Source organism: Leptosomus discolor, chromosome 1 (assembly GCF_034619465.1).
Source record: "Leptosomus discolor isolate bLepDis1 chromosome 1, bLepDis1.hap2, whole genome shotgun sequence".
NCBI classification, from domain to species: Eukaryota; Metazoa; Chordata; class Aves; order Leptosomiformes; family Leptosomidae; genus Leptosomus; species Leptosomus discolor.
Genome location: NC_141391.1, coordinates 3,542,571 through 3,563,170, shown reverse-complemented (window position 1 = coordinate 3,563,170; position 20,600 = coordinate 3,542,571). Strand labels below are relative to the sequence as shown.

Below are 20,600 nucleotides of genomic sequence, written 5' to 3'. Positions count from 1 at the left end.
GCATCTACCATGGGGGCAAAGAGGGTAGCTAACGTAAGCTGAGAAAGCATCATTAATAATGCAAGGATTTTAGTACTACAGGCCCAAGAATGACCCTGGTTGTCAATGGAGACCTACAAATGCAGGTGTCAGCTCTGGTGATGCAGAGCTTGTCTATTAGGACATTGTCTAAATAGTCTAAAGCCTCACAGTCCTGCATACATTTATCATCACAGCAGCCCAACCAGGGCCAAGTTATAGATTATAAGCAGGCAAGACGCTCAGAGGTACTCGGGAGCCTTCAGTCCACCTGTTTTGAACCTAAAATGGATGCAGACATCACTCATAGAGTCCAGATACAATTGGAAAGAGGGACACAGCGTGCTCGTCGTGCAGGGCACCATGCTCTTCTTGCGGTGCGTGTCTGCTAGCGGCTGCATGGCCACCTGATGGGTTGGTTCAGCTCACTCATCTGTCTGAAAACTGGCCTTCTTTTTTCTTTTTTGGTGTAGTGAAGGGCTGCACAAATGCTGGCTTTGATGTCATGGAAAGGAAGGTCAGGACAACCTCTCTCTGCTGCCCTGCAGTCACGAGGTGACTTAAACCACCCGTGGAAACACACCTTGGGAAAGTTGCCATTCATATGCCCAAGCCCACCCAGAAAGTCCAGCATGGCAGAGGGACTTGAATCTAGTTTTTGGGTGAGAAATCTATGACTTGTGGCACTTCCTTGGTCCTCTGTTGGCTGAGAACCCTTCCCACATGCTGCCAGGACGGCAGTGTTAGGTGCCTCTGCCAGTCCCTTGGCCATCTCTGGATCATCCTTTTACCTGCAATCCCCTCTGAAATCAAGGGCCAGCTTGATCCCACCAAAATGCATCATCGCACACCACTTAGCAGCATGCCACCACCAACATCATCCCTGGTAAAAAAACCCCACTGGCTCTAATGTGCTGGGCTCCCATCAAAAGGGGCTCTGGGAGGAAGAAGCCGTGTGTTTCCTTTAACCTACAATAAAGCGAAGCAGTTCAAAGAGAAGGAAAAGGAGGTTAAGGATCTCTTTGAAATGTAGGTTCAAATTCCCAGCACAGCCCCAGTCAATTACCAGCAAGCCCCGTGACATACATCCACCTCTAACGAGGAAGCAGAGGGGGGCACGTGGTGCAAAGGTCCAGGCAGGCAGCGGTGGGGGTTGAAGGACATCACCGCGGTGGTGGGAAAGTTTCCAGGGGAAAAACTTTGGGTTTTTTTTTCAGGCTGATTCATCCCCCTGCGGTGCACTTTGAGTGGAGGCTAGACCCCTGGAGAGGATGGAGCTGGGCAGCGTGGCAGCACATCCCCCTGCCCAAACCCTCTTGCAGCCTGCAGGGGTTTTTTGAAGGATGCCCAGCACCTGGCACGGCGGGCTGCTGCTTTCTCTGGGGTGCTCCTCCGTGGCAGAATGAACCACTTTTATTTTAATGCCATTAATGAAAGGCAGTGCAGGGGTGGGGATGGGGCAGGAGGAGGGGGGGGCGAGTTTGTTCTGGCGCTGAGGGACGCGTGCACACAGGCATACAAATGCTAGGAGACAAAGACTGTGATTAAGGGCCGGTGCTTCGACTCCCTGCTTATTACAGGAAAGGATTTATCTGATGGCCTAGTTTCAGCTCCAATTTTCCACCTTTTAATCAGGTTCCCAGGTCTGCTTGTCCACTCAAAAAAAGGGGAGGAAGGGAATATCTCAGGGGTGATGGGACAGGGATAATGCTACGGCACTGCCGCTAGAAACATGCATGGGCCAGAGAGTTTCGCTGCCCCAAAGCTTTCCCAGGAGGCAGATCCCGGGGCAGCCAGAAGGATTATGCCCAGCCGTGCAGCGTTATTTTCTGGCATGGCAAGAGTGCATCCGCGCTTTCCAGCCTGACCGAGCCAGGGTGTGTGGAACAAACGTGCTGGAAATAAAAACCTCCTGCAAAATGGAAAATGTACAGAGGAGCAGCTATTTTTAAAAGGGACGGCACCTACTGCTGCTATGAAGTCAGTCACATAATCAGTCAGCGAGGGACTTCTGTAGGCTGACAGCTGACAGCCAGGAGAAACAGCTCCAGCAGACTGGCGAGAAGAAAATGGGAGGGAGGTCTTGGGTACCAAGAGGTACATGTTTTCCAATAAAGAGGAGGTTGTCCTATGCTGCCCTGGGCACAGGGTGGATGGGGGAAGTGACCCTCAATGCTTTTTCCCAACGTGCTGGAAAGGGGTGTGAGATGCTGATAACCCTCCAGGAGACAGAGTGCTGCAAGCCAACGCCAGCTCAGCCACTTCTCCCCCCTCCCTAACCCAGCCTATCCTTATTGCCCAACCTCCACTGAGGTTTTCCTGCTTCTAAAAATATTCAGCCTCTAATTAAAACGCCCAGCTTGCTTGGCAGGGCAAATGTATCCAGCCGCAGAGCTGTGCTGGTCCTGGAGACAGCCAGAGCTTGCAGCTAACCAACCTGGTCAGCTTTCCTGGCATGGGTGGCTGGGGTGATGTCTAACACCAGGGTTTAGTCCGTCACACCGTGTTATCTAGCTGACAGCAGCTTCAGGAAGCTGGCATGAGGGCCTCCTCGACTTTTCCAAGCCTGGAGCCACCATGTGCCTTTTCGTCCTCCATGGGGACATCAGGGCTGTGTTTCAAGTGTTCACATGCCATGGTGGAGAGGGACACCATGTGTGGGCAATGCGGGGGCTCACGCTGCTGACGGAGCCTTGCATGCTTCTTCCCATCCAGAGGCTGTTTAAATAATAAAAAAATCACTAGCAAAATAAGATGTTAAGGCAAGGGGGCAAAGGAGTACTGGGGGGGACAAGGTCCAGCACAGCGCTGGAGCTTCATATAAGTGGGGCATTCACAAGGAAGTGGGAGAATCCAGCTTCAGACCTGTTGCTCCCAGGAACAGCATCCTTCCCCAGGACACTCTGCACTGCTCCAACTGAGCCCGCATCCCAGGGCAGGAGGGATCCCATCCAGAGGGAGCATGGTGGTGTAGGCTAATGGTCAGAGCCTCATGGTGAACACCAGAGGAACAGGGTTGGTGATGGCTTTTCTCCTACGGTCCATAACAGTGCTGGGAGCAAGATCTGGCCTCTCCTGGAGATGTCAACCCCCAGGTTATAGTCTGGCTGTACCTTGCGTGCCATCCTGGAGGACAGGGCAGTTTTGGGAAGCAGATGGAGAACCAAGAGCCTCTTTCCAGGCAGCCTGCAGCTCTGCCTACCTGGATGGAAGATACAATTGTTCCTTCAGGCTTGGGAGGACCGGGAACACTGCAGCTTCCCAGAGGTGGTTTCCTCACTGGGGCTCTGCTGGCACCGCTTTTATACACAGCACTGGGAAATGCTTAAAATTAAATCTTCTGTTTAAGAGCAGGCAAAGCCCTGCTGAGAGGGTTCTATTCATTCTTTAGTTGCAATGGCTCTGGATGCTCTTAGCCCTCCGTGCAGCAGCCCCCGCTCTTCAGGGAGCGGTGCTGAGACTGGTCCATGTGTATCTCAGCACCAAAAGCTCTGCGGTCTGGCAGCGCGCAGTTTTCCCCGCCACGGCATCGCTCCTGCACCCATTCGCTTCCTCCCACCCCCCGTGGTCTTGTGAAACAGCTCGTGGGCTCTCCCCACATCACCTACTCTGCGAATCCAGCCTTCCAACCCTAGCAGACCGTGTCCCAGGTTGGCCAAACCCATGAAGAGATCACCACCATCTCTGACAAGCTTTGAGGCAGATCCTGGAGCAAGAAATTTGCTCCAGACACTCTTGTGCGCCTTCACCGCCACGTGTCCATAATTGCCTTTGAGTCAGTGAAGTTCTCAGGCCTTTCTGCCAGGGAGGAGCCCAGTGAGCCAAACACAGCGGGACAAATCCTGCCCCTAGTTTGGAGGTGCAACACCTCACGGCTGGTGGGGCTGAGCAGAGCAAGGAGAGAAGCCATGGTGCACTTTGGATGCAGCGACAGCTGCCGCCTTCCCAGCACTAAGGCAATAAATCCGGGGGTTTATTCTCCTCCAAATCACTTTATTATATTGTGAGTAATCACAAAGCCTTACAATGCTGCAGAGTTTCTTTAAAAAAACAAACTGACACAGCGATGGTATTTGCCAGCTTTTGCTAAGACTTGTTTAGCTAGCAGCTAGCATGAGATTACACAAGGAAATCTTGCAGTCTTCAACTGGATTGTCACATTTGGTTTTAAATTTACCACAGTGGCGCAGTGACAGTAACTTCGACAGTATGTGATGCCCGAAACATTTCATCTATGAACAGACTTATAAAATTAAACAACTTTCTAAAAAATTACGTTTTCTGCCAGCAGAAAAGAATTCTCTTAAAAAGGCAACGTCCACTAAAAAACACCCCCTTCCTCCCAAACTGCCCCCGTCTTGCACTGCAGTTGGTTGCTGTTCCACTCCAGTTCCCTGCCTGTAGGCAGTCTCATTGCCTTTTTAAGAAAATCAATGTTTCTTGTGATTGTGAAGGCTGGTCGAGCATTGCAAAGGCTCAGTAGAGGGGGAAATCCCCCAGCACTGAAAGAAAGTATTAAAAACCCACCCGAAGATCCATGGTTGAAAAGGAGATGGATGAAAATGTGAGAGAGGGATTTCAGTATCCAAAGTGAAGTATTGACTCTGGCTTTTGTGGGCTCAGTGGGTTTCAACCATCCCTGGAAACGGCGGCTTTGGGCAATAGGTTTCCCATTTGCAAAGACCTTTGGGGGGTGTGACGATGAAGCCTGAGCTCCTCCCGACACTCCCAAGGAAGGTTGTGGGATGGGTTTATAACTGCATCACCTTTGCATGACCCTTCCTAAATCAGTTTCAGACACTGAAGGTTGCCCTGATGCAAAGCTGGGTTGAGAGACCAAGCTGCAGATCAGCCCAAGCAGGACCCTGATCCACAACATCCCTTCCCATCCCCAGGACAGAGCGTGCCAGATGTGGACCAGACCTCAGCAGGCACTTGCATTGCAGGAGCTCCTATAAGCAAGTTGAAGGCTTCACACAGGGTGGCTCATGCTGTGCTGCCTTTCCCCACTTTCTTCTAGCCTGGAGAAGAAGGACGAGAGGGGCTCCCCTTCGTTTTGCCAACATTTCAGCAATGGAGCAAAAAAATGAGTAAATATCTGAGGACCGGGCTTTTTATCAGATTTCAGTTAGCAGCCAAGGAGCTGTGTGAGAGAAAGAAAAGCCACAACTCTGGAAAAAAACCCTCCAAGATCTCTCCCCTGATAGGCAAAGCGCTCCAGGGTTGCAGGCGTCAGTGTTAATTCTTCCCCTGCCACGTTCTGGAGAGCATTTCAGTGCTGGAAACTGCCTCACACGAGCCCAGCTGAGTCGCAGATGTTGTGTTCAGATGGGGAATGTCAGCATGGAAACAGCTTACTCTCATATCCTCTGGGTCTGCGTCTTGGTTTGATAAGGTCATCAAGACCAGAATCCCTGTCAAAGTTTTCCTCCAAACTTCCCCAGAAAGGGAGGAGGGATTTCTTTCTTTCTTTATTTTTTAAGCTAGGCTACAGGATCTCTTCACTTTGCAACTCAGTTAACTTGCTTCATTGGAGGCTGATTCCTGGGTAAGACGCGGCTGTTGGCAGACCCCTCTGCTTCCCTTGCTCTGCTGCACGTCGCCTCTGAGCCATCGCTCGCTCAGGTTAGAAAGGCAGGAGGTTGCCAAAGTCGGACCTAAAGTAATTAGACTTGAAAAGGATCGAGATGGGAAAACAGGGAGAAAATTGTGGGAAAAGTTCTCGACTTACTCAATGTTCATTGCACACCTATGCAAATAACATGTAAAGAGCAGCACATTAGGAGCACCCTGTATTCAGGTTTGTCTGGAAATGTTTCTTCAAGACTGAAAGTGCATGACAGGGAACAGGGTGCTGCTAATGAAGGCAGCATCCAGAAGGCACTTCTTGGGGAGTAATAATTAAAAAAAAGGATGATGCATGGGTTTGTAAGCAAGCAGCTACGGAGTTGTTACGTTTTAGCGTGTGCTTTGCTCCTACAAACGTGTCTGGGGCACGAAGGGTTTGCTCCAGACTGGCTGTTCTGCCCTGGGACCTGCAGAGCAGCGTGGTCCCCATCGTCCAGCATCACCGCTCCGTTCAGGACCTCAATGCACCAGGTAAAATCTGGAGCCTGCAGATGACATGGGCCAGGATTTGAGAGTTTATAAAATCCACAAACAATCAAGTATTGGCATATACAAATATATAAATTATCGACAGTTTTACAAAAGGCACACTGCAAGCCATCTCAGTCCGACACCTGTACAAATCCCGCGGCCCCCTGCCCTCCCTTCCCCACCCCGCCTCCTCAGCTTTCATCACAAAACGTAAGGCGCTGCTGCTACGGACCCGTGGCTGTCGTGGCAACTGAGGACCTCTTTTTTGGTCAGCCCAATTTGTCGGTGGTACTGTCCTTCTTTGATGGTCTTAAGACACTGTATGTTCTTCCCCAAGGTGATGCTTTTGATGGAAGGCAGGTATTTCAGCACAGTCTTTGGCAAGGACGACACGCTTGTCCCAGAGAGATTGAGCTCTTGTAGGGAGTTCAGACCAAAGATAACTTCAGCAGTCAGTGCCTTCAGGTTGGGATTGCTGGATAAATCCAGAACTTGGAGGGCTGGTAGTTCCTTGAAGCTATAAGGAGATAACTCTCCAAAGCCACGCAGGCCACTGAGGGATAAATTTATCAAATCTTTCAGCCCCGTGAAGTCTCCTTTCTCGATCTTGACTAGAGGGTTCCCGTCAAGATTTAGGTATCGGAGGGGAATGCCTTGAAGGTTTGGCACAGACCTTAGCCTGTTTCCAGAAAGATTTAAGTTCTGGATGTTGGGGATGCTCTTTTCACGGTGCCTCGTAATTGTGCTGAGCATATTATTTGATAGATCCACGTTGAGGGGTTTTCCTTGGCCTTTTGAAGCAAAAATGTCCATAGCTATATCCAAAAGCTTGTTATTGCTCAAATCTATGTCACCCAAAGGAGAACTGGAGAAACAGTCCTCCGGAAGGACTTCCAGAGAGTTATGACTCAAATCCAAGGACTCCAGGTACCGAAGCCTGGAGAAGGTTGTGGAGGAAATCTTGGCGATTTTGTTGTAGCTCAGGTCGAGGCTCACCAAGGTGGTGTACCCAGGGCCAGTAAGCATTGATTCATTGATTGTTTCCAGTTTGTTTGATGATAGATCCAAGTAGGAGGTATCCAGAGGGATTGGGACAGGAACAATGTGTGAGCCTATTCCACTGCAGTCCACCTTGGTCAGGCTAAAGCTGTCAAAGAGACCAAAGCTTTCCACTTCACAGTGGCAGCCGGGGAAGCAGGTTTTGGTGGTATCAAAACAAGGAAGGAGAAGCAGCAAACTGAACCAGGCTAGGAACTGCATTGTTGACCTGGAAAACAAGACGATAAGAAAATAAACTTCATTGCCATAGAAATTACTTCACTGAAGATGTGTAACAGTTAGAGTCATGCAGTCTTCTCTTCTGTCTTTCAAAGGGATAAATTCAGTGGATGTCCTTAAATAGCGTGGATGTCCCAAACACTTTGTCTCTCATGTTATGAACCCCAGTGGGAACTTAAGGGAGAAAACAAACTGGGTCAACGGTCTGCAGATCTGACCAGGTTAAGACACAACTGGAAACTAGCTGTAAGAACAGTAGACTGCCTTAAAGCAAGATCTATCCAACATGCATCCTTTTGACTGGACCATGGAAGAAGCTAAATGACAGCCTAAACACTGAGTCATTTTACATCCCGGCAAACTTCAGCAGACAGAGGTCTTCATGTCAGGGCATCCCTGTGAGATTTGGGAATGCCAGGTTCAAGACCCTGCATTAACAGGCTGGAGAAATCGTTTAGGATGTGCGCTCAGTGGGAGCCTTAGGTGTCCAAAATACTTAATCAGGGAAGGAAAAACCAAAGCTTTGTTCAATTTTCCTATAGATAAGAGACAACGGCATCATCAGAACATCATGCAGGATGAACAGCTAGAAAGGCCAGATCCCTACTCCCCAAATGGACAGCACGTCTGCCTTGCTTAGACTTCAGATGCAAATTTAGAAGTGTTTAGGTAGGTAAGATCATTGCTTTATATCAGGTGGCTAAAACGAACCCTCCTCGGGCTGGTGGCAGGCAGGACAGACACAGCCGCTCGGCTCCTTGCCTGCCGGAGCAGAGGAACAAAGGACTGCTCAGTCTAACCCAGACTCTGCTGTGGTGGGCCCAGCCTCCTGCACAGGCATCAAGTGGAGAGAGACAATTTGTTTCATATAGAGCCTCTGGGGAGTCTTTGCTAATTACATTAAGTATTCTCCCTGATCACCGATGACAGCAAGCAAGGAGCTCTCTCCACCCCTCTGGTTTTGACCCTCCTCCAGCTGAGACATTTCAGTCCCTCCATCATTGCAGCCAAGGGAGGAAGAGAGCTGATCTGCACCTAACCGGCTTTGCTGGACCTCTTCAGATCACATCCCAACAGCTCCTCTGCACAACTGTGGGCCACAACAGCTGCATGATTTCAAGAGCCAGCCAAAAAATCTTTAGGTCTTCAGCTCTGGAAGGGGTAAACTGGAGCGTGCCAGCAGCCTGCAGGTCAGCAGAGACAGCAAGGGCTGTCCTCGTTGGTTCTCACTGCAGTCACGGGTGATGGCTCCTCATGCCTTAAAAACAAAGTCTCCGGGAGGCTGGCAACCAAAAGTTCCACCAAACCAGGCAAGCAGATCCGTCAGCACTGCTCTTTGGCTATGCTGCTGGCAATAAACAGAGGCTCACATGCCAAGCAGTCATTTGGGGGTGGGGGGGAGAGTCCCCTTTAAATGTGCATTCCCATTCCCACTTCAGCGTCCCTGGTCTCTATTCTCACCTTTCCCACCGCTGTTTAAAAGCAGTTTACTGCCTTCCTTGCAGTGTCATCTTTCCCACACACCCTTTGATCTGGCTGAGGTGCCTTCCCCACAGCCCTTGCACCTTCCCAGGACCATTTCCTAGAAGTTCATGCTTCCTTTCATCTTCCTTCACCCACCCCTTGGCAGCAGTTTCTCTCCCTTTCCAGCATGGTCTTCCTGGCCCTGCACTCTTTCCCAGGAGACCGATCAGGGACTACTTGCCAATGTGGAAAAGAAGTGCAAAGGGGAAAAAGCGTTGCAAAAATATTGGCCTGATCGCTGATATGACTCGTCTGGTGGTAACTCCCAGACCTCCTGCAAATAGAGAACAGGGATTGGGACTCTCGCCAAAGTGCCTGCAACCAAAGCATTGCTAAAGGCCAATCCTCTGGAGTCCAGTATTCTACAGAAACCACAGAAAATCAGTAAGATGAGCACTAGTCCCAGCCCATCGCAACTGTTCCTGGAGAAAACACATACGTGTGCAGAGGGGATGCAGGAGGTAGAGCTCCTTTCTGCAGACACATTTCCAGATATCCCTTTCCTAATGACACCAAGGCTCATCCCCTCTGGTTCTGTGCAGACAGACCATAGCTTGCTCCCTTCTGCAGTCCCTCCCTAATTACTATTTTTTTTTTCATGAAGCTGCATTTGGAACACCCTGAAATGTTTCATTACCAGGGGAAATTACAGCAGTGGGGAGCTCTTTGGAAACTAAAAAAGCAAAAACTCAAATGTTAAATGTCTCGCGTACAGGGAAGTACCTGCATTAGTGTCAGCTCCGTCTATTGGTATTTCTTCTCCCAAATCCCACCCAGTGGCTATTCCCACTTGATGTCTCAACAGGGAAAGCACCTCCGAACTAATTCTATGAACTGAGAGGAAAACCAAAGCCAGCGCTGGGCTTCGATATGGAACTGCTCAAACCCCTTTTGACACAGGAGTTCCCTTCCCGATCAGCCGCAGAAATGATCGGCACAAGCGGGCAGATACAGTGACTCCCACTGCAACATCCATGGCTCCAGCCAGCGGCAAGGACAAAACCTTACGCGGCTGAAATGCAGTAAGCAAAGCTCAGCTTAGGTATTTGCACAGCATCTATTGCCTCTTGGTAGCACTGCCACAAATTCTCCCTTACTGGCTGTGCAATTGCTTTGCAGATGATATGCAATCCATTAGTACCAGTTAAAAACTCCCTTACAAAGCAGAATGAAGCATTCATAGGCTAACAAGCCACTTGGCCAACAGCTCTGATTAAAGATAGGGGAAATAAAGGTACTGGTCATCTTCCAGTCCATGAAAGAGACTCCTGCATTGCTAGATAATCACCGAAGAGCTTAGTCAGGTACAGGCATGCTTTATCATCGCATGGAGCAATCGATAGTGCTCTTTGAAACGGGGAAAGAAACATGCCGCAGGCATTTACAGTTCATCTCTGTACAGCGTGCATTTGAAACCGCATCCAATTGCCTTTGGATAGCTGCCTGCGAGCTGCTCTGTTGACAAAGGCAGGAAGCCAAGGTATCCCCTCGTAAAAGGAAGATGAAGTTCTCCTCCTGCAGCACTGGGGAGATTCACCTGGAGAAAACACCACGGACTAGAAACCACCGACACCATCACCTGGGATGGCGAGGGAAGAGCCACCAGGAGAACACGTTCTGCTCTCAGGCTGGTTCAGCCGTGACCTCTTCATTTCTACAGCTGTTGCGGTGTGGAGAGATCCCAGGGATAAATTTTGGCCATCTGACAGCTCATGGTGGGGTGTTATACCCACTGGTTTCAACAGGAGCTGCTGGGAGGGCAGCGTCTTCCCCCACGTTTCAGGTGTTGGAGCAGCTGCAGGGCTCTGGTCTTTACATCCTGCTCGTTCTTTCTGCGTGGCAAATATCCTGATACAACCCCAAGGAGATGCAGTGGTGGATAGCAGAGCTGAGGTTGGACCAAGCTCCTAGCAGGGTGCTAGCCTTCTCCCCAAATACCACATCTCTCCCTGAGCCTGCAGGTGTCCTGATGCCTCCTCCCTGCTCTGCTCATCCCCTGCACCATTGTGTGTCAGGACTCGGGCAGAAACCTCACACTGAGACTTCCCTGCCAAAAAAAACCCATTAAAATCTGATTTTAAAACCAGGCTGCAGAGGAAACCCAGGTCTCAGCTGATGGTCGGGAGGCGGAGTGGGAGAGAGGAAAGCCTTGTTGCAAATTCGTGCTTCTCGCTGCACTTGATTTCCTCCTCCTCTTCCTTAAAGTCTTTTCTCACTAGTCTTCTCCGATCCACAGCTGAGACTCTTCCACCTCATTCCCACCCAAGGGAGATGTGCTAACACATCCCACCCTGGGTGGAAGGCCATTGCCTGGGGACTGGTCCCCACCTCGGGAATGAGGACATGAAGAGGATGCTACCTAGGCTACCTCCAGTTGCCCTGGTAACCGCCAAGCCGGAAATCCCTACAGCCAAAAATCAAGGACTAATTAAAAACAATACAAAGGGGAGGTGTTTGAAAATTCATTGTTTGATGGAGTCAGGAAACGGCCGCCCCATTCTCCAGTTCTTCACCCTGCAGCCCTCAGCCTCCCTGAACGTGCCACTCAGCAAAGCACCGGCTGAAACACAACTGGAGTTGGGGCTGAAGAACCAAAGTCACCCGATGAAGGTTAAGGTACGTAAGAAGGTTGCCTCTACAGTGGGGTGATGAGAAAAAAATTGCTCCACAAGGGGATGAAACCCACCTAAGACCAGACCCATTCTTGGAGATGCCCCATCTCTCCCTTGACCATGGTGGAGTGGGATGCTTTCTCTCCTTGGGCTGCTGCTTCCCATCCCTGGCTGCATCTTGCGAACTCGAGTCCCACCCAGCAACCAGGTGTACCCAGGATGAATCAGTTCAGCTCACTCATCCAACAAAAACACCCTCATTCTCCTTTTTTCCCCTTTGGTAAGTCAGTTTCCCAGCAAATCGGGCTGCCAGCCACGGGGTTACCAGCTCTGGCACAGGAGTGGGGAAAACAGGACCTGTCTTTTCAACAGCAGCCCACCATTAGAGCAGATCAGGTATGACATGAATCCCCATGTGTCTAAGACGCAGTCCACTGTGTAATTTCCAGGTTTCTTGTCCATGTGCTGCTGGATTAATTCTGGATTAACAACAAACATAGCAACCTTTAAAGGAAAGAGGCAAAAAAAAGGAAGGGCTGGAGTCCACCTATCGCAAATAGAGTTGCTGTTCTAGCAGAGGACAGAGGAGTTGGATCAGCAACAATATTTCATCAGGAAGAAAATTTGGGGGTTGTCTTCTGCCTCTTGCATCAGCCAAGTCAAAAAAAAAGCAGTGTTTATAGCAAGGCCCACAAGGCCCACTTGGCTGCAGTCACTAATTGGGGGCAGGGGAAAGGGAATGCTATTGGAAAGTGAAAACAAGCTGCATAGGTTATGATAGAAGCCATAAATCCTCCGGATTGGGGGAAAAAAAAAAAAAAAAATGGAGAGTTGGCTCTTTCTCTTTTAATACTTGGGAGGCTCCAAGAGGCAGCTGGGATGGTGGCTCTGGCAGATCGCTCCAGAGCACCAGGATGCTCCTGAGTTGCTTCTCCAACAATAAAAGCGCTTCAGAGACTCTTTTTTTTTTTTTTTTTTTTTTCCCCTCCCATTAATTACTCTGTAAAATAGAAATAATTATCAAATAAAGCAGCACTAGCAACAGCTACACTTTTCCAGTGCGGACTCTCTCGAGCTGAGTCCAAATGACGCCACAGATGCAATCGCAGCCCGTTCTCCAGACTCCATACGCCGATGTGAGCAGACAGCAAAACTGGCTCAAACCAGCCTACAACCAGAAACTATTAATCCCTTAACTCGCACACACACCCCTCACATGATAAAGAAACTGCTGCTGACAAGGTTACTCTTTCTTTTTTTTTTTTTGTGTGTGTGTGGATCCATTGAAAGTAAAGGTCATGCAGGCTTTTGCTCTCCCTGCCTCAGACCCCCCCTGCAGAAGGGGTCCCCACATGCATGCAGCAAAGAGGTGTGTTCACCCCTTTTATAAAGCTTGCTAGACCAACTAGTGCATCCTCACAAAGGATTTTTGGTGTAAAGGGGGACAGGGCTTTCTGACCCATTTGTTGTTTTTTGTTGTTTGCTGGTTTGGGGCATGCTTTGCAAACAGCAGTCCTGGGTTTATACTCAGTGTTTGTGACTTCTTGGATCTAGGGAGAGGAGAGCTAACGAGAATCCCAAGAAGTATCTGCTTTTTAGGTTTGATCCTGCGTTTGCTTAGATGGGTTTGGGGGGACTGCAGTGGAGTGACTCTAGGTGTCAGTGACAGCAGGATGAGAATTAGTTCATGAGAATGAGAAAGAGGATGGATAGCTCGGAGGATGAGAATGGCTCTTCTAAATTCAGCTTGATTTCACAGAGACCTCCATCAGGAGCCACAAGTTGCTTTTGGGTGCTACATTACTACCCTTCACTTCACACTGATGTTTTATCAGTGGGAAGTACAAAGGTGCTTAGACAGCAGAGCCATCCCCAGTTACCCATCGGGATATAAAAGGGATGTGCCACCCAGTCTTCTTCTCCTCACCCTCTTCCCCCCACCAGCACATGCAAGCATTGGGATGGGGTGAAATTCAGCCACTGGGACTGAGCCCTTAGGGCTCAATGTAAAGAGGCCCCGAGAGCCTGAACAGGAGCTGAAATCATTCTGCAGGTGCCTGAATACTTTTTGCTCCATCTTCCTACTCACTGGCTAAAATCGGAATTAAATGCAGGAAATGGAAGGGGGGGGGGGGGGGAATAAAAAGAAAAAAAAAAAGAAAGGGTTCTGTATGAATTCTTTTCTGCTTTAACGATTTCCATTGTTATGGATGTAAAAGCACCTCCTTTGCATTCAGTCAAGAGCCCCACCACCAAAGGGGGAGCTGTTAGCAAGTAATTAACCCAGTGGTATCAGAAATCTACGTTACCAGGCTACTGAAGAGTAAAATACAATAGGCACCAAACCGGGGATGGAAAGAAAAAGTCCTCTCCCCCCTCAATGCAGAGATGTGGTTGTACTTAAGGCAGACCAGGGTGGACGGCGTGATGGGGATGGGTGGGCTCAGGACAGGATTTATCCTTGCTGACCTGTGGGTCCCCAGGGATTACAGGAGGTAGCCAAGACAAGCAGATGGTTTATTTGCTCAGTGGGGTGCTTTGTCCCCATTCAAGTCATTTCAAGAGGGGACAAAACTGCCATAAACAGAGATGAGATGCTGCTCCCAGATCTGGACAAGAACCCCATTGCTCTGCATCAAGTCTGTCTTTGCAAGGCTTGAATCTTACCAAAAGCCATGGAATTTGGCTTGTGGACAGCCAGAAAGGGTGAAGAAGGAAAAAACAAGACACCTTTCCTCATTTCCCCCAGATCTCAGTTATCACCATTTGCTTTTCTCAGCTCTGGACATAGAGCGAAAACCGCAGTGGTTATCCATAATCTCACCCAAGCTCTCCATCCTTCAGGGAGATTTTCGTAGACATCACAGAGGATGGGATAGATAAGATTAGCAAGAGCAAAGCCAAATTATTAAGCATCAGAAGCCTTTCAAGACCCCAAATCCAAAACCGAGCAGCCCCTCAACCCACCACACGGACTGCAAAGAAGACATATGGGGATTGAACTGGAGGGAACCCAGCACCTCCAAACCCCACAGCTTCACACTATGGGTTTGTTTTCAAACTTGTAACATCCCTTGCTCAGCTGAAACAGGCTTTGCTCTATTTTTTTCTTTAAAGTAAAAAAAAAAAAAAAATTAAAATTATCCTTTCTTCATAAAAGAAATGGAGAGACCTCTTAAAATAATCTTTGCCCCAACCGTTAATGTCACAAATCCCATCTGTTTTGCAAGAGCCCACGGGTAATTTATCATCCTAGCGTTTAAACAGCTAATAGTTTATTCCACTTGTGCAATCTTCCCCCCTCCAGCAGCCCTCGTCCCCCTCAAGGAGGAGATCAAGGTGTGGTGTAGCGTATTTTGGGATCTGACAAAAGGAAACCTGTGCGGGCAGGTCTGCCAGCCCATCCAGCAAGTTCCAGTTGACTGACATCTGTGGCTGACATATGGACAATTTCTGCTGCCCGGAGAGCTGCGTGCCTGGAGAAGCCACATCTCAGAAGCAAACAGCAGCCCAACTCCCAGGAATTGTGCCTCGAGTGGGAAAAAGTGGGTGCTACCTCCAGCACGGGCAAATTAGGAACTAAATCACCGCCGCACCAGGGTTTTGCACAAAAAAAAACCCATCCCCTCTCAGCCCAGGGAGCTGTCACGTTAATAGCGGTTTTATTCGGCGTGGGGGAAATAGTCTCCCGTGGCTTTTGAAAGCAATTTTGCCCGCCAGCCTCACGCCAAGCTGTGCTTGTGCCCGGAGGAGGCGTTCCCAAAAGGAAATGAAGTTTGCCAAGCCTCCGGAGCGGCTGCGGGCAGGGGAAGGCAGGCGTTGGAGCGGCGTGGCACCTCCCGGTAGCACCGTGGGGGGATTCATGGGGTCCTCACTGGGAGCAGAGGGGACATGAGCATCCCCGCCCCGCCATTGCCTCCTGGCTATGCCAGCTGCAGGACCGCTCAAACTGGGAGCATCAGCAGCCGCACGCTGGATCCCGTGGATCAAACAAGGTGCCCGCAAGGGATGCAGAAGCTCAGGGCTTTCTCCTGCTCCAGCATCACCCCAAGGGTGACCACCCCCAATCCTTTTACCCCCAATGACCCCTGCTTCCCGTCCTCCCCCCTCTGCTTTTCAACCGTGAGCATTTCCAGGAACAGGAGGTTTCGCTATCCCGGCGCTCGCTGAGCATAACACAGACCTCATCTCAGCTGGGAACACAAATATTTTCTTAACCGTCTCAAACTCAGCCCGAATAGGATCTTTATCAAAACCCTAGTGACACATCCCAGAACAGGAGGTCTCCGTTGCAGAGGAGTTATTTTGGCACAAACAGGAGAACAGACCAGCCCTTCAGCATGGCACTTCATAGCAAAAGGAGAGGTTTACATCGAGTTTTACACCAGCCCTACTGCATTTTGCTGTAGGGGGACCTGCTGAAGCTACCAACAGGATCCCCCTGCCCCACCATCTCTGATGCCCAAGGGCTCACAGTGAGGCACGGAGGGAGGCTGCAAGTACCCAGGCTTTACCCAGATCACAGCAGTAACCTTGGGAGGGCTAAACCCTCCTTCTTCAGGGCTGCATCCCCTTTTGCAAAAGATCAATTTAAAAATGATCGATCGCAGGTTCATCTGCAGCATTGGGGTTGCAGGCGCTTATCCCTCCTCTCCACCCGCTCCTGGTGTCAGACTAAGAAAGCCAACAAGCTGGCATGAATTTTTAAAGCATAAAACACCTGAGGCAGGGCCTTTTTTCTTAGCTGGTCAATTATTGAAAGCTAAAATGATCCTAGCAAGCTTCTCCTATAGCCTCAGCCCTCGACGATGCTCTCCCACACCTGAGCCCCAACCCCAGCCTGTTCCTGTGCTGCCTCCTGCTACGACGATACTTTTTCGTAGCACTCCGGCTCCCAGAGACGTGATATAATTCAAGAGGAATGCACTCCGGGACGAACACCATACTCCAGAGCAGTGAGAAACATTAAGAGGTGCAGCACAGGGAGAGGAAACGTCCTACCCACGATGGACACTTCTTGGTTTTAACTCTTGATAAAGCTTCTCAGCCGCATTGTCATGCCCGGCTGAGAAATGCCACGTGCCACATCGCACCCCAGGAGAGCGCAGGTTGCAAGGCCCCACGAGCGGCTGCCTGGTCCATGAGGGAAAAGCACATCATCTGTGGAGGTACCCCACATCCCCAGTGTAGTTTGCTTTTAACCAGCTGGTGGACTGGCCTGAGCTGCAGAAGGACAGTATGCTGCATGGATGGACATGGATGGGTTCCTCTGGAAAGGATGAGCTGGACAGGGGGAAGGAAGGAAGGGAGAGAGAGGAGGGATGGTGCCAGGGAAGGCAATACATCCCAGGGTGATGCTTCTGCCCTTCCAGGTGAGACACGGCCCACCAGGAGCAAGTAGCTCATAGCAGCCCCATCGTCCTGTGTCTCAAAGGGCTTCCCAACTCTTTCTCCTTGAAACAGAGGTGGCTGCAAATCGGGTGCCCAAACGCCGCCTCTGACACCGTGCCTTGGTCGTGGTGCTCTGCCCGGCTCCAGCAAGCAAAGGCAGCTGGCACCAGCCAAAATCATGTGAAAAGCAGAGGGAAAAGAAATTTGCCCTGCCGGGACTCTGGCTGGGCAACATCTCCCGCCCTGGCAACAGGATTTTAGGAGGACCCCATGTGGCTTTAGCTCTCTGAAAGGCAGCAGCTCCCAACCTCCCTTCTCATAAAAGCCCTGCGGGGCTGCTGGCTTCAATAAGGGAGGGCAAAGCGAGAAGGCAACATTAGGCTGGGTGCTGCTCGGCACTGCCCCAGCCAGCCCAGGGCTTCTTTGTGGGCTTTTTATTTATTTTTTGTGGTTGCTTTTTTTTTTTTTTCCCCCCTTGCACAATGATCTCCAGGCTTCTTTGCCGCCTGTGTTTCTCAGCATGCAGCTGCAGACCCTCCACCGAGGAGATAATAAATACAATCCTGGCCGTTATTGTTGCAAACAGCACAGCTGGAGGCTCCCGTCTCGTTCCCCTCCCAGCCTTTCTTCACACACACCCCCCCCCCCCCCTCAATAATTCTTGCAGTGTGACGCTGTGAACAATGGAACGCCAGCGAAACCGCTCAGTAGAGCATCAGCCGGGGCTTCGGGAGCTGCCCCCACCCCAGCGAAGCACGTGAGACATTCGCTACGCCCAGCAGGTCTCCTGCAAGATTTGGGAAAGGGGGGATTTAGGGAGGGGAAAGGGGTCTGGGTAAAGCTGACAAAGGGTTTAGCAGCAGGGCATTGTCCCCACCACGGCTCCCAGCCCAGATGATGCTTCGCTGCCCCGGTCATGCGGTGCTGTGGCATGTCCTCAGCTCTTTGTGTCCCCTCCCTGGCCCAGGATACTCTAGTCCCTCTTGGCTGGTGCAGGGTCTTGGAAAGAAGAGTCACCTAAAGTAGGTTGGGAGAGCCACGTCCCCAGCAGGACCCGTTTCTCACCACTGACTTTACCACAAGTGTCCATTCACGTGCCTCAGCTTCCCTCCTGACGGCTTAAGGTAGGCTAACCCCAGGGCCGAGAAGTGTTCATTCCTGTGTGGCGATGGAGGTACCATCCTCAGGTTCAAATCCCACCAGTTTAACTGGGAATGGAGCACAAGCCACGATGCCCCAGTCTCACCCCACACAGAAACCCCCTGCCAGCATCGCCACCACCACAACTGGTCCAGCCAAATGCCACCACTGTCCTCGTGCACCACGTCCTGCTCCTGCCTTGCCTGGACGCTCTGGGGACACCAGCCCTGCTTTGCCCTCTGCAAAATGGACAGCCAGGCTGGGGGAGAGGGAAGGGGACATCTGGGGAGGTGGTTGTGGTGGAGAAGTACCTTAAGTACCTCTCAAGTCGGTGCTCGTGGACTCTGAAGCGTGGCTGCGGTCTTGGTGGCTGCCAACACCAGGCTTGCTTCTCCAGGGACCTCTGCCCACCCATGCTGCTCACCTCCCCTGGCTCCATCCTGTTCCCATCCCTGCCCCCTTGGTTTTGGCACAGCTCTGTGGCACTTCTGCCACGCCATGGAGATGCCACAAGCCACCCAGGATGCACACAACCATCCTTCTTTACCAGTTAATCCTGTACTAAGCCGCCTCCTAACCCCATTTGACTTGACTTCGCTGACTGGCAAATTAAAGCACCCTCCTCTGTGCCCCTGTATGGGCTGCATGGTGCTGGCTCCTCGCACCCTGTTACCTTCCTCAAAGTCAGGGGAGGCCACTGTGCTCCATGTTGTGAACACAGGAGATAGGGACATCACCATGGGACATCTGGGGACAGTCCAGAAGAGCAATGCTCTGCCCCAATGCACGAGACTGGCCATGTTCAGGGTTACCCTGTAATCCTCTGAGTTGGAGATCTCTTGCAACCCTGGGTAGATACAGAGGCTGCACCTTGCGTGGGAACAGCCTTTGCACCAGGACTAAAGGGTTTTGGAGGAAGGGTCTCCTCCATCCTGCTGTATGAAACAGCCTTGCCATGCCCCCTGCCACAGACACCTCATTCTCAAGGAAGGGAAGAAAAAAGGTAATTTTGGGGTCAGGGACAGGTCCTGCCCTACTTGGCAGAGCTCTGCACATATTTGTCACTTCAGACATGATGGGGGTGAGGAATCACATCTGGTTTGACCCATCTGACCATTGGTTTGACCCATTTTTTACAGTGAGGGTGGTGAAACACTGGCACAGGTTGCCCCAAGATGTGGTAAAAGCCCCATCCCTGGGAACACTCAAGGCCAGGCTGGATGGGGCTCTGAGCAGCCTGATCCAGCTGAAGATGTCCCTGCTCGTGGCAGGGGGGTTGGACTAGATGGCCTTTAAAGGTCCCTTCCAACCCAAACTATTCTGTGATTCTATGATCTGCCACAGCAGGGCTTTGCCTTTAAGTCTCAGTTTTTCCTGACAAGGGATCTCTTATTCAAAGTCAAAAAAAAAAAAAAAAAAAAAAAAAAAAGTCCTTATTTCTCTTCCCACCCCTGGATTTGAGCTGCCAGGCATGAACCAGGGGAAAGGAGAGGAGTCAGCCTCACAGATACATGGACAGCAAAATAAAAAAATTAGGAGGGGGGGGAAAGGGGAAGGAAAAGAGAACCCACAGATGCCAGCACTCAGATATTACACACAGCACATGGCCCTCCGCTCAGCTACAGCAAAGATAACGTGCTTTTTTTCCAGTTTGCCACTGCTCCAACAGGCAGATTTCCAGCCTGGTTAATGCAACTCTGGAATGTCCCGTGCTAAGGCAGCCAGGTTGGTTTAATCTCTTGCAGCGTCTGCAAGCCGGGGTGGGGGCAGGGGGAGGCCAGGGCGATTCTCAAAGCACGACATTTCCTTCCCTTCCTGCTCCGCATCTGAAATACTCCAAGGGGGAACGATGGAAACTCCCAGGAAATAATAATTTAAAAAAAAAATTGCAATACAAATGAAAATGTCAAGACTTCCCTGTCATGAATGGCTGAGCCGTTCATACATTCCCCTTGATAGGTCCAGGTGCCAAGTTTTAAGACAAGAAACGGCTTGCTCCCACCAGCCTTTATCTCTTCCCGGCCCTCAACATCTCAGCGTTCGGAAGTTTCTTTTGATAGCCTGCCAGGCGGCCAGCGCTGCGGCTACCGCACACGGCCGGGGGGTTGCCGGGGGTCAAGAGGGCTGCCGGACAAGGATGCCTTGTCTTATCCCACCCTCCAGCCTCTGCTTCTGCCCACCGACCAGCTGACAAGCGAGGAGGAGGAGGAGGAGGGAGAAGAGACTGAAAGAGGAGGAAAAAAAGCAGTTAGGGATGGAGGGGAAACTCCAAACCTCCGGAAGACGGTGGCTCACCTTATTTTCGAAGCTCTGTCTCGTGCTGGGGTGGCACACGCCTCTGTTCACTGCAGGGCTGGAGGGGCACAGGATGCTTTTTCCTATATCAAAAAACCACAACTTTTGCATATTTTTTGTTTTACAGCTCTTTTCTCCCAATTTCCTCCCATCCATTCAATGCTGTTTTGTTCCTTGCGCTTAAAGAACAGGGGTGCAGGAGACCCTCACCCTGACCCTGCAGCCTTGCCAGTCCACCTCACC

General features: G+C 50.7%; 1 protein-coding gene across 1 annotated transcript; it reads right to left on the bottom strand.

Annotated features, from left to right (window-relative positions):
- Positions 1 to 6,318: 6,318 nt before the first annotated feature.
- TSKU (tsukushi, small leucine rich proteoglycan) lies at positions 6,319 to 20,387 on the bottom strand. Its single transcript, XM_009951525.2, has 2 exons — positions 20,358 to 20,387; positions 6,319 to 7,384 (listed from the first exon to the last, which is right to left on the bottom strand). The coding sequence occupies exon 2, from the start codon at positions 7,375 to 7,377 to the stop codon at positions 6,319 to 6,321; it is 1,059 nt and encodes a 352-aa protein (XP_009949827.1). The 5' UTR covers positions 7,378 to 7,384; positions 20,358 to 20,387.
- Between the last annotated feature and the right edge of the window lie 213 nt (positions 20,388 to 20,600).

Excerpts from the sequence above, each read along its gene's own strand:
- TSKU (XM_009951525.2), bottom strand. The coding sequence starts at position 7,377 with ATGCAGTTCCTAGCCTGGTTCAGTTTGCTGCTTCTCCTTCCTTGTTTT.